The 12,758-nt window shown below is 35.0% G+C and overlaps 1 protein-coding gene across 1 annotated transcript in view; it reads right to left on the reverse strand.

Moving 5' to 3' along the window:
- The window catches only part of LOC149143084 (uncharacterized), a 69,776-nt gene extending 65,418 nt beyond the window's left edge, over nucleotides 1-4,358 (reverse strand). Inside the window, exons 1-4 of the mRNA XM_089453396.1 lie at nucleotides 3,815-4,358; nucleotides 3,536-3,644; nucleotides 2,110-2,230; nucleotides 922-1,656 (exon numbers count right to left, since the gene is read on the reverse strand). Of these exons, the coding sequence (XP_089309522.1) occupies nucleotides 922-1,656; nucleotides 2,110-2,230; nucleotides 3,536-3,644; nucleotides 3,815-3,953 (1,104 nt within the window). The 5' untranslated portion in view covers nucleotides 3,954-4,358. The remainder of the gene's footprint in view (nucleotides 1-921; nucleotides 1,657-2,109; nucleotides 2,231-3,535; nucleotides 3,645-3,814) is intronic.
- Between the last annotated feature and the right edge of the window lie 8,400 nt (nucleotides 4,359-12,758).

Here is a 12,758-nt window from a genome sequence, read left to right on the forward strand (position 1 = left end):
ATTACAACAATGTCAAATGAGAAGGAACATAAACTTTGACAAAATCATATTCATTAACATAGCTTGATTAAAATATTATACAGCATTACTTATCCGCATCAATGATTTCAACAAACCATTTTTGACACGGTAGGAGAAAAAAAAGACACAATGATGGGTAGAAGAATCAATAATTAGACAAATGAATGGAAAGCACAATTTTAATGAGCCTACGTGGGTCTCAAAGATAATAAAAATGATCTCTCTCAGGAATTCGATTTGATTTACTTTGTGTTGCTTCTCATTTATGCTTTTCATTTTGATACTGTTATATTTTTTTCTGGCCCTTTTTTGGAGTATATCGGACAGGGTATTTGAGATGTACCATCATGCATACGATCAATTTTGCTGCAAATGCTTGTACTTTTCCTTAAATCATTTTGGAGATTTAATCGTGATTTGATAGTGATTGAATACTCAAGCTCCCCCTTCGATCTAGATGATGGTTTCAGCTGACTTGCTCTTTTCATCAGGACCTCACTGGCTCTTCACCACATGATTGAGTGTTCATCCCCAATTTACAAACAGTTATGCATTGTTTTAGTCATTTTCTATAGAGGACGGCATCCCTAAGCACTCCCCATTTGTCTTTGGTTATTTAATATTTGTGGACATCAATATAAATAATAATTTCTTTCTTTCTTCTTTACAATAGAAAACATGCTTTTAATGGTAAACAATAACCAGTGAGCACCAAATTAGAGGCTTACAAAAATGGCATGTCAAACATATGCATCACACCCACAAAAACATTCACATACTTCCCTATCTAAGTAAATATCGAAAAACAGAAACGCATTGAGAAGGTATCACACATGCTAATATCAATAAAAAATTAAAAAATTCATGCAGCTGATACTTTTCCTGAGATATGAGACATACATTTTGTTGCTTCCCAGAATTCGAAGACCTCTTGGACAGAAGGCCACCTGAAACATTTGATGTGGATACTGATCTTCCTGAGCCTTTTGAAGGTGGTTGAGCTCTCTTACTCACATATGTTTCTTTCATTCTGTCAGGTTTGTGAACTGACACAGCATCATTGTCTGAATATGTTGAATGACGTTTGCTTTGGGATATGTAAGAATAACGGTCATGGTTTTCTGATGATCTGGCAGTTCCGAAAATGTTTGGGGATGCAGGACGACGGCTGGAATCCTTACCTATCTCCCTCCTATGCCTTGACGTGGGAGACAAGCCCCTTGTACGTGATACATTGTAATCTGATATAGTTGTACGTAGATTCGCAGCTGGCTGAGAGTAAAAATTGGGAACATTTGTCCGGCACACTTGTAGCTTGGGGGAGGGAGACCCTCCGCGAGTTGCTTTTCCCTGTAAAGGTCCAGCTTTCCCTACCGATGATGAACAGCCACCGGAACTTGTGGTAGATGTCTGCAATGTTGATGTTGAGGACCTTGAAGGCGGTGTAGAAGACCTGGCTGTAGCACTAGATGACTTGAGTGTGGGCGTTAAAGGACAGAAGTTGACACTTCCACTGGAACTTGGAACTGAGGATGCTCTACCTCTGCGGTAGTTATTGGCACTACTTGAACAAGAAGCAGGGCTTGAATGTTGTGGGCTGGAGCTACTTCGAATCCTCCTTGGACTAGACTCTATCTGCAATAGGATAAATTTACTGGACTTAAGAAAGCAAGAGATGAGCTGCAATAGAGTAAATACAACAAAGAGGCATAATAGAACAAAGAGTTCCCAAAAAGCCAATGACTATTGATGACAGTCAATGTAAAAATTAATCTTCCTGCAAGAATCATATTTGGCAGATGAAAAATTAGCAATAAAGAACCACGATTGTCCTTTCAAAGATCAAAGATTTAAGATTTGGTAAGAACCATGATTGTCCTTTCAAAGATCAAAGATTTAAGATTTGGTATTAAGCAGCTACTTGATCTCAATTACTAGAAATCTCTATGCACCATAGATAGAGAGACACCCCGTACTCAGACCCACACACGAAAGCAAGACCTTGTCTAAATGAAACAGGAAAATAAAGAACCTAATGAATATATATTTTCTTCCCGTTCGGCTAGGCAGGAGTTACATAATACTCACCCTTGATTTTCTGGGAATGGGTGTGGACTTGCTCTGCTGTGAGACACTCTCAGAAACGTCAACAAGTGGAGTCTCCCGATCCAATGAAGGAAATAGTGGGGTGCCTGGAGGAGTCAGAAGCCTGCAATCACATAACCAAAAGCAGCCTCACAAAGTATGCTACATGTTTGTTGATCAAAAGCCTCGCGGAAAGATAAAGAAATCTCTACTCCTGCTAGAAACGACAATGAACATACAAAACACAACCAAACACTGGAAAAATGTACCATATACACACATGTTTCACGGAAGTTCTCCATGCTGTGTGTATAGATTAGAGATCAAGAGACCAAATCCAGAGATTAGGAAGACAATTAAAGCAGTGTACTGTGTACAAAGAAGGAAAAAGTGCCCTAACGTGTTCAAATAGAAAACCAAAGCATGAAAGTACTGAAGCTTCAACTTCTGTAAGGTGATAGAGGATTGTATTTATCCAACAAAGCCAGAGACTTTTAACTCTATGGTAGAATGCAGATCCAAGGTGAATAAATCTGAACGTCCGTGGACGATCTCACACTAACGAAACAAATCAGATGGAAATGTAAAACAAACATCTGCAAAATAAGAACCAGGTTGCACATTGACAATTGAGCTTATCTCGTTCAGGTGTGAGGAATGATTGTGAACCTCTCCACCTAGGTCGGTTTTAATTTTTGCAAGTGACCTGATGAGCTTTGATGTAATGGACAAAGAACATGTTTATTCTCACATGAAATACAAGGTATTTCCACATGAACATAATTATGAAAAAAACAGCTAGCACATTAGACTGTGGACACTTAGAGACTGGAAGAGAATCGCCCACAAAAGACTGAGTTAGCGGACTATGCAACAAAGATAAGGCCTAGGATAAGCAATGCCTACTTCTAGGACGCCCTGTGTACATCAACGTATACCCTGTGTACAGAAAAGGACACGAGATTGTCATCTAATGACAAAGAGTAAAAATAGCCGAATACAAGTCTCAGGATCCATCCACACTGCTGACAGCGATGCTGCTGCGGTGGCCATCAATCGGGCTGCGTATCGTTCGGATCTCAACCTCAGAAGGCAGCAGAGATTATCCAGGTTAACTATCATCGGAACTCTCACGCCTTGGGCGCTTCCTTTCAACTGTGTTCTCAGCTATTCGACACTGATGTAAAACTTTCGCAAAAGAAAATAAAAATAAAACCATACAAAATCTAACCATATGGGAAGTTAAGAAGAGAACTCCCAGAGTCCCACTACAGGGCAGTCGATACAAAAGAATTGGCCGAAACTACTAGCTAAAGTCCAATGGACCTGCCTGATATCAGTAAGATGTTATGGAAATTATTAGAATGCCAATGTGGGTCTTGAACAAGAATTGTTCCAACGCATATACCAGCAATAAACGCCATCTCACCAGTTATAATCAGTCTTGCCAACGTCTGCATTGAGTAGATCACTGTTTTTTTCCCGAGCTTGCGAGGAAACATAGAACTTAAAACTGGAGAAGCTCCCCAATTTTGTCGCTGCAATAAACCCATTACAGCAAATTATAATTCCCAACAAAAAACCAAAGCAGCTCAACCCGTTTCTTCCAAAAAAGGGAAATCGATCCTTTACACCAAATTTTACCAATGAGAGAAGAACTGGGTCCTTTAAAGTAAAACCCACAAGCAGCATTTTACAGTTTACTTACATAGAGATTCGTCGCTTTCATCGGACAAAGCCTGCAGGAAACTGTTCCGTTCCCTTGCCTTCTTCAGGTCCTGAAACAGAGCCAGGTCTTCTTCGTCACTGTCCACTGCCCATAAATCTTCCTTCATATTTGCCGTCATTTTCTGCACAAATTCATGCCCCCGGCGCCTATGTTTGAATATGAGAACACCCAGTTCGCAGGGCAGATGCTGAGATCAATAAACTCAGTAACCCATGAATACCATACCACGTTATCATCATACCACTCAGTGGGCAGTTGCTGCTAGACTTAGGGAGTGGGGTGCCTCTGATTTCCATAAATGCATTCATTCATGTGACCCAAGCACTAAAATCCTCAGAAACTGCTTTCTGTATTTATGGTTAGCATGAGAGTGCAGGAGCAATTGAGGCCCACGGCCCCATGACAGCAAGACAGTAGCAATGCGCTTTTGCTTGAGCCATGTATACTTTGTTTCCTTTCCACCCTCTACCACTGAAACCAAATTTGATTTGATTTTCACATCCCACCAACCTCTTTTCCCAATTCCCTTTGTACGAACTAACATTAGTTATTTTTCTTGCATTACATTAAATCCCAATCCTTAAACTTTGACTGAAGTGTTCGGACCTTGATTACTTAATTTCTATAGTATTAGTTTGAATATGAATTTACAGGGTTTATGTTAGAAATTATTAATTCATCCGATTCATATTCCCATCAGTTCAGTTCACTATCACCTTCGTACAAAACATTCTTCACCCTTCAAGTTTTAAACACTTCTTTCCTTGGAAATTAACATTATCCAGAGGCTGCAATGCACTGTTTATTATATATTATTGCACATCGTATATTATTGTACATAGCCCGTCGATTTGATAAAATGCATGGATATACAGAAGATTCTTTCATAGCAAAATCCGGATGCGTGTATATATAAACAAAATCCAGATGGGTGTATATATAATGTATATATATGGGATATTTGCGCTAAAGATATATGAGGAATATGAAATGGTGTATGTTTCATATTATGTTTGAAGTATAATGTTTGTCTGTAAGCACGTGAGAGAGAGAAATAGGAGGTAAAAAGTAATGATGTTAGAATTCAGGAGAACCAAAAAGCATGTGATCTTTTCAACTTCCATTCTTCACCTGTGATATGTGTTAGTATTTGAATATTAAAATAACAAAAAAAAAGAGTGGGTGTTATAAAAATGTATATGATTATTTTAACAGAAAATATTTTGATATTAAATTTAATAATTATTTTTTCTAATTATATTATGGAGAATATTTAGGAGAATTTTTTTACTACAAATTATATATGAGAAAATTTTACCGAAGCTTTTCTAGTAACATAATTTTTCTTAATTATATTATATTTATTAATAATTATTATTTTCTTTAATTTATTTTATATTAAGTGTAAATATTTACACTAATATATAGATGAAATAGAGTAATATCAAATGGTTTATCAATCTTTATTTCAAATCCTAAATGTTAAATAGTAGCATTAACTCTAAATAATAGCACTAACTCTATCACTGTATCGAGTGGAGTGAAGGTATTAATAAAGTTAGGAAAAAATTTAATTGAAGATTTTTGTAATTTAAGTGATGAAGAAATGAAAGGATATTTTAAGGTCCACGAGACTAAAAATAGTCTATGAGACCATTAGTCCCTATTTTTCGCTCTTTGCAATTCAGTCCTTTTCTGATTCAAATTGATGATGCACTGACCCAACCTTCCAACAATCTCCTCGCTAAAAAGACAATGTCAAGAAACCGATGCTAATATGATCTCATAACTTTCTCTGATGTCTTTGAATGCATCACATTCCAAAATGAAATGTTTTTCCGATTCCACAGCCCTAGACATGCAAAATGTGCACACCCTTTCTTCCCAAGCTTCTTTAGGCCTTTTCCACCGTCCTGTTTCACACTGAAGTTGATGTGAGTTGGTCCTTAATTGAGCAATAAGAACCTTTGCCCTCCACGAAATGCTAGCTCCAATGAACTCTTTTTGTTGTAAATCACACGTAGGGTTGAATTCCTCAATGTAATATTTCTTCTTTCTACCCAACTCTTTTCCCCATACCTTTTTATGAAACTTCTCCATAACAAAATCCTTTAGCTCCTTGCTATTTGTGGGACAGGCATTGAGGTAGATATCTCATTTTTGCATTCATGTGTAGTTTTGTTTCATCCATGTTTTCTTTCTTTCACTGATGCCTTCATTGAAGATAACATTAGGCCATCTACCTACTCTCATTTGTTCAATTCTTTTTAAGTATCTTATGAGCCGCACCATAGCAATTGCTTCAATGGAAGTTGCTCCTATTTCACTCAACATTATCTCATAAGGTACCAAACTTTTTATTTTGAACTTGCTCATGATCAAGCATTTTTGGATTTTCTCAATTTGTTTCCATTTTGAGATGGGAGTGCTGCTAGCCCACAATTCACACCCATATAGCATCATTGGACAAACTAGGAGTCCAAAAATCACTTTAATTGTTTTCCAATCCCATAACTTTGCCTCTCTACATCTGTTTTGAAGAGCATATAATGCTTTCCACCCTCCTAAAATTCTCTTCTTTTTGCAATCCTCCCAATTGAGTTTGTTGTTGAAATCAATCCCAAGGTACTTGTACTCCTTTACTTCTTCAAGAATGTTGTCTTCAAAGAAGAAAGTATGCTGGCTCTGCTTCCTTTTATTAGAAAAAAATCATTATTTTGGTCTTGCTAGTATTGACTTGCATGCCCACTACTCTACAAAAATGCTCAAGGGCATATAAGTGCATTTGTAATCCATGGGACGATTTAGAAATCAATACAATAGCATCAGCATATAAAAGAAACTTTATCACAATCTTCCCCAACCGAACACCATCTCCACCTTGCAGATTTAGCCACTCTTCCAATTTATCAATATATAGACCAAAAAGAGTGGGGGATAGAGGGCAACCTTGCTTGACTCCAATGTCACTTCTAAAGCTTTCTGAAATACCTGCTAAGGTTCTAATTTTGACTTTCACTTCTTCATGAAGTCTAAGAACAGCGGCCCTATAATGCACAGGAATTTCAAGTTCTTCCATTCTACGCCACAACTTATCCCTAGGGACTGTGTCAAATGCTTTTTTGAAGTCAACAAAACAACAAAATACTTCTTCTTTGTCCTCCCAAACCTTTTCAACAATGTGTCTCAACGTGATGCCATGATCCACTGTAGAATGTTTCGGCCTAAAACCCGCTTGTCCTCTTGCCCTATTTTTTTTTTACTTCTACCCACTTGCTAATTTTGTCTTCTACCATGCTGTCGAAAAGATTTGCAAACAAAGGATTGATCATAATTGTTCTATAGTTGGATGGATTATTAATGTCTCCACTTTTAAAAAGGGGTATTGCTAGGCTAGTTGTCTAGTCTCTTCGGAATCCTTGATGAATGATGTTGTTGAATATTTTCATGATGTGCGGTGCAAGAGCATTCCCCATTTTAGATACTCTACTTGAAGTTCAACCAAGTCCTTTTCCTTTCCTGTTTTCAGCTTCTTAATTTCATTCTCCACCTCCTGTAATGTGAAGAACTTTGAATTTGTGTTGATCCTAGGGGGGAACTTCGCCTAAGATTCTTTCTCATAGAGTTGCCTTGCATAATCAAACCATTGATTGGCTGTAATATTATTTTCAATTTGCTTCTTCCTGGGTTGCAGTTCCTGCCAGAAAAGCTTTGGATTATTCTTGATTAAATATATTAACTCTTCTCTCCTTGTTTGCATGAACCCATCTTTTTCCTTTTTAGTATTTGCTTATATAACTTTACATTCATCTTCTCTTTCCCTGCCTTTTTCAAGGTTCTCCTTGCCATTTTGCATTCCTCATCAAATAAAGCATTTACAGGAGAGCAATTTGATTCTGATTTCCTATTTTTTGCTCTTTTGCACTTCTCAAGTGCACTTTGGATTATATTTGTTAACTCATGGCTGTTGAAGCGTTTGAAACCAATTTTCTCTTTCTGAATTAATCCCTCTAACATTGTCTTGAAGATAGTACCATTTTCTTGTGTTAGAAGAATTTTGCCCCTTGATAGTGATTGTCAAGAGCATTGGGTTTTCCTCATATGTTGTCTTTCTTCGAACCATGATAACCTTATAAAAATTAGGTTATGGTCTGATTTTAAGTCCCAAATATGCTCTCCAATACTAACTTCATCTATCTTTTCTATTAAGCTTTGTGAACACATCACACAGTCAATGGCACTTGCCCCTTTGTATGTGTTGCAAGTGAAGTTGCCAGACCTTTTCCATCTATCTAGACCATTACAAATAATTAGGTTGAAAGCCCCACACAGTGTAAGCAACTCATCTCCAAAATGATTTCTAACTTTGTCATCTTCTGAACACCTCACCCATTGGGGATTCTCCTCTTTAGTAAGCCAAATATGATTGTTATCCTCTTTGCAACAAAGGATGCTAGCTTTATTATTTGTTGTTCTAGCTTTGAAATCTCCCACTAAAAGAACTTCTCCCTGCTGAGAGTACACGACAATATCTTGTTTTAAAGCTGCATATGGATCCTTGCTGTCAAGCCCCTTATTTTTGTAAGTTTTTGAGACTTGAGGGGCAAAATAGCATACTACAATTTTTATGTGATTCTCATTCTCTGATATTTTCAACCATAAATATTGTTTATTTGCATCTTCTTTAATTAATTAAATGTGACGGCCTTCTTTTTCTTTCACTAAAACTAGTATTCACCCATACCCTTTGCCATTTTCTGCTACCTTGTTCCAAACACTCAAACACTCTTATGATCAAAATGGAGAAACATCAAATAATATATCAATTCATCTTTAAATATTAAACTAGTAACATTAGTTATTCCAACTCTTTCACCATATTGAGTAAATATTAGTAAATTTGGAAAAATTTCAAATGGAAATTTATAAAGCTTAAATAATGAGAAACTCCAAATCTTGCTCTGTGATACTTGTTATCCTAACTTTGTCATCCCTCGATGGGGGTGTCATCTTGGAAATCACTTGTCGGAATTGAACAAATGACGAACTCACGAGGTTGCCCCTCCCCTCCGGCCATGATTGGCATGGAAAGGGTAAGTTTGGCCAAGTTGGAGGCAGCCTTTAAGGGCAAGCCATAGCCTCCACTTGGCCTATTACAACCTATCGAGGGCAGTGAATTTGGTTTTGTCCATACGATTCAGCATTCCACATGCTATATTATCGCAGGTATGGAGGCGATGCAAGAGTTAGGGAGACTAGACGAGACTTGGATGCCATCTAATAGTAGACCGCATAAATTAATGCCTCCATCATAAAGGGTATTGGAATAAAGAATCCCAGAGAGCAGGAATACACACTTCTTCCCAGAGAGCAGGAATACACACGGAATTTTTAGGGTACCTCCCTTCACCAAGCTTTTACATTTCATATAAATAGTTGTTGGGTAGTTATTTTACACCTTATCATAGTTGAAAATCCAAGGTGGAAAATTTATTTTGTCAACTTAGGGTGGCGAATTTTGTCTCGTTATAGTTCTGGTTTCACTCTGATTATTTGTGACTTGCTCCGTTTTCTTATTTTCTTAAGTCCACTCACGAAATTGTATGGCTTTTGTCCACGGGAAAGTGTTTGATATAGGGTCAGGGCAATCACTCATTTATCTACTATCATGTTGTTCATCTCCATTGGAGTAATAGGACAGGGTAATAGTGTATGTTTCTACAATAGTCTATGTCCACACTACAACATTGTGGCAAGAAATTCTTCACGAAGTCGTCAAGGTTTAAGCATCGGTCACAAATGTTCTTCATTTGTTTTGTGCTTAATTCCTCGTCTGGTCCCTCCTTTGAGTTTGTGGTTGGTTTGTCCTCCATAGACCTCCAATCAGTCAAGCCATCTGGAGTCTCCTTCAATTGTCTCGTCCTCGTTGTTGGAGTCTGGTATAGTGCCTCATTCTCGGTCTGGTTTTAATAGTCACTAGAATCACATGTTTAAAGTGCAAGTCTGCAAGTCACAAAACCATAGTCTTTCGTCTATTCAAGCTCATAACGACTCTAGTTCCTATTTCGTTTTAGGCACAGTTTGATGTGGGTATATCGACGACATTAGCCTCCACTTATCAATTGCCCAATCTCACCCCTCCATCAATTATTACATGGTCTTTAGGGTCATAGTAGTCAGTCTTTTGTCTCAACTGAAGTATCATCAAGTCAATGAGCAGTCCAAATTTCTCTTTTGCACGACTTCCTACAGGTATAGCTATCACATGGCACCGTGCCAACATCTGCTTAGTCGAAGAGGTGGCACACCAAGGGCATCCTCCTCCAGGCAATGCTACCTTTTTGGGTGGGAATCAACAACAAATATTTTCGACTTAGTCCCCTTCGAAATTCGAAAGGAAATTTGCACTTTGTAATCAAAAGAATTTGGAGAACGCATGTACCACTCAAACTCTGAAGTCGTTTGTAGGGGTAACACCAATTGGGTTCTTAATCCAGGTAAATGGAGGAAGAGGCAACTATACTTTCTCCACTCTATCTCAACTCACAAGCAAATGGAAAAACTTCTCCACATGGTGTTGCAAGATAACCAAGTAGACAACTATAATATATTAATAGGCCAGGAGGACATAAAGAGGATCCTACGAGAGATTTGCTATGATATGGATGAAATAGTAGTTCATCTAAACAAAATGGAACATTACATAGTATCATATTCTTATTCTTATTCAATGACTCCCCATAATGGGGAGGTTGTCATTAATGCAACTCCACTTAACTTGGTTATTGCATCTCCTTCTTCAAACCTGTCGGTGATTATCTTAGATGACTGAATCTATAATGCTTTCTGGCTAGTTTTGAATGTTTGGTCTTTTGCCTATATGGCATTACAGTTAGTTATGTTATGTATATGTTTCGTCATTTTTCTTCTTGTCAGACTTATATTCTCAGTTGTTATGTGTCAACTAGTAGTAATCGTTGTCAACCAAGGTGTCAATATATAGAGACATGTGGTCTCTTTTTGGTCAGTAAGATGTTGGTCTTCAAACCAAGTCAACGGGTCTTTTAAAGTATATCAAATGTAATTATGCTCTTTTACTATTAATAGAAATCACAGGATAGATATTACTCAAAAAAAAAAATCACAAAATTATTGATGTAAAAATGAAACTTTTTCCTTGAAATTTATAGTATGTTGACAAACAATTTGTATTGCATTCACTTCGGTGTTAAACAGGACAGTGGAAAAGGCCTAAAGAAGCTTGGGAAGAACGGGTGTGTACATTTTGCATGTCTGGGTCAGTGGAATCAGAAAAACATTTCATTTTAGAATGTGATGCATTCAAAGACATCATAGAAAGTTATGGGAATATGTTAGCATTGGTTTCTTGACATTGTATTTTCAACAAGGGATTGTTGGAAGGTTGGGCCAGCTCATCATCAATTTGAATAAGAAAAAAATTTAATTGCAAAAAACGAAATACAAAAAACTAATAATACATAAACTATTTTTAATCTAGTGAATGTTAAAATATCATTTCAATTCATTTATGACCATTTTAATAATCTTAATATTGTTTAATTATCTACATATAATTATTTCCATACTTAAATAATGAAAAAATGTATTTCTTTTAATAATTAATATATATTTGTTACCAAAAAATAATTAATATAAAAATAAAATGTATTTCTTTTAATAATTAATATATATTTGTTACAAAAAATAATTAATATAAAAATAAAATCTTCTTATTGAACTTAATAACATTAATGGAAAAAACAAACTTTCTTTTTCTCGACAACAAAACTTTCTCATTATTAATAACCTTACTAGCCAACAAAACTTTCTCGTTATTAAAAACCTTACTAGACAACAAAACTTTCTCGTTGAAATTAATAATATTATTATAAAACAAATTTTTCTTATTAATAACATCACTGGAAAACAAAACTTTCTCTTTGAGATTAATAATATTATTATAAAACCATTAATAATATTATTATAAATCTATAATTAATAATATTATTATAAAACAAATTTTTTTATTAAAATTAATAACATTTTATAAATAATTTTTATAATATTAACTCCATTTTATAAATAATTTGTATAATATAACTCTACTTTTACTTATAACCATTTTATTGTAGATTAGCTATCTATATACAATTTTTCCAAAATAAAAAAATAAACCTAAATAATGATATGCAAATTATAACAAATTCATTTGAGAAAAATTTAATATATTACTCCTTCCATTAAACACTCTAGATATTGTCAACCTAATATATTGTCAATTTTTATTTTTATTTAGAGAATTAAATTTTATAAATATATATAAAAGTTGGATATGAATCAATTATTTATTTAAATAAACAGGGTAGATTTTGGCAACATAATGTATTTTACATTTTAATATTTATTTGGATAGTTAAAATTGTATATAATTTTATATACATATTTATAATAATTTTAGCATTTATTTTTGAATAGTTAAGATTGGATGACTCAGATATTTAAATAGTTAAAGTTGCATATGACTTTATATAAAATTAAAATTAAAATTTATATTAATGTTTTATGTATAATAATTGTTAAAATTTTATATGGCTTCATATAAAATTAAAAGTAAAATTTATATTAAATATGTATCTAAAAAAAATATAAATTTATTAATTTTAATTATTAATATTAATAATAAATTGATAAATAAATTTGTATTAATGTTATATGTAAAAAATTATTAAGTAACATAAATTAATTAATCTTTATTTTAAAAGTAAATTGGTGTCTAAGATGATTAAAGGGTTGTGTATGTAATAAATGATTTTCATTTTCTTTGCGTATTTTCTGAAAGGGATCTCACGAGATGGATTCAACAACGATGGCGACCAAGAGGGCATATAGATCTCAAGTTGGG

The sequence above is a fragment of the Pinus tabuliformis genome, chromosome X, assembly GCF_031772625.1.
Source record: "Pinus tabuliformis cultivar Carrire ecotype Pingquan chromosome X, CPIR1, whole genome shotgun sequence".
Taxonomy (NCBI): domain Eukaryota; kingdom Viridiplantae; phylum Streptophyta; class Pinopsida; order Pinales; family Pinaceae; genus Pinus; species Pinus tabuliformis.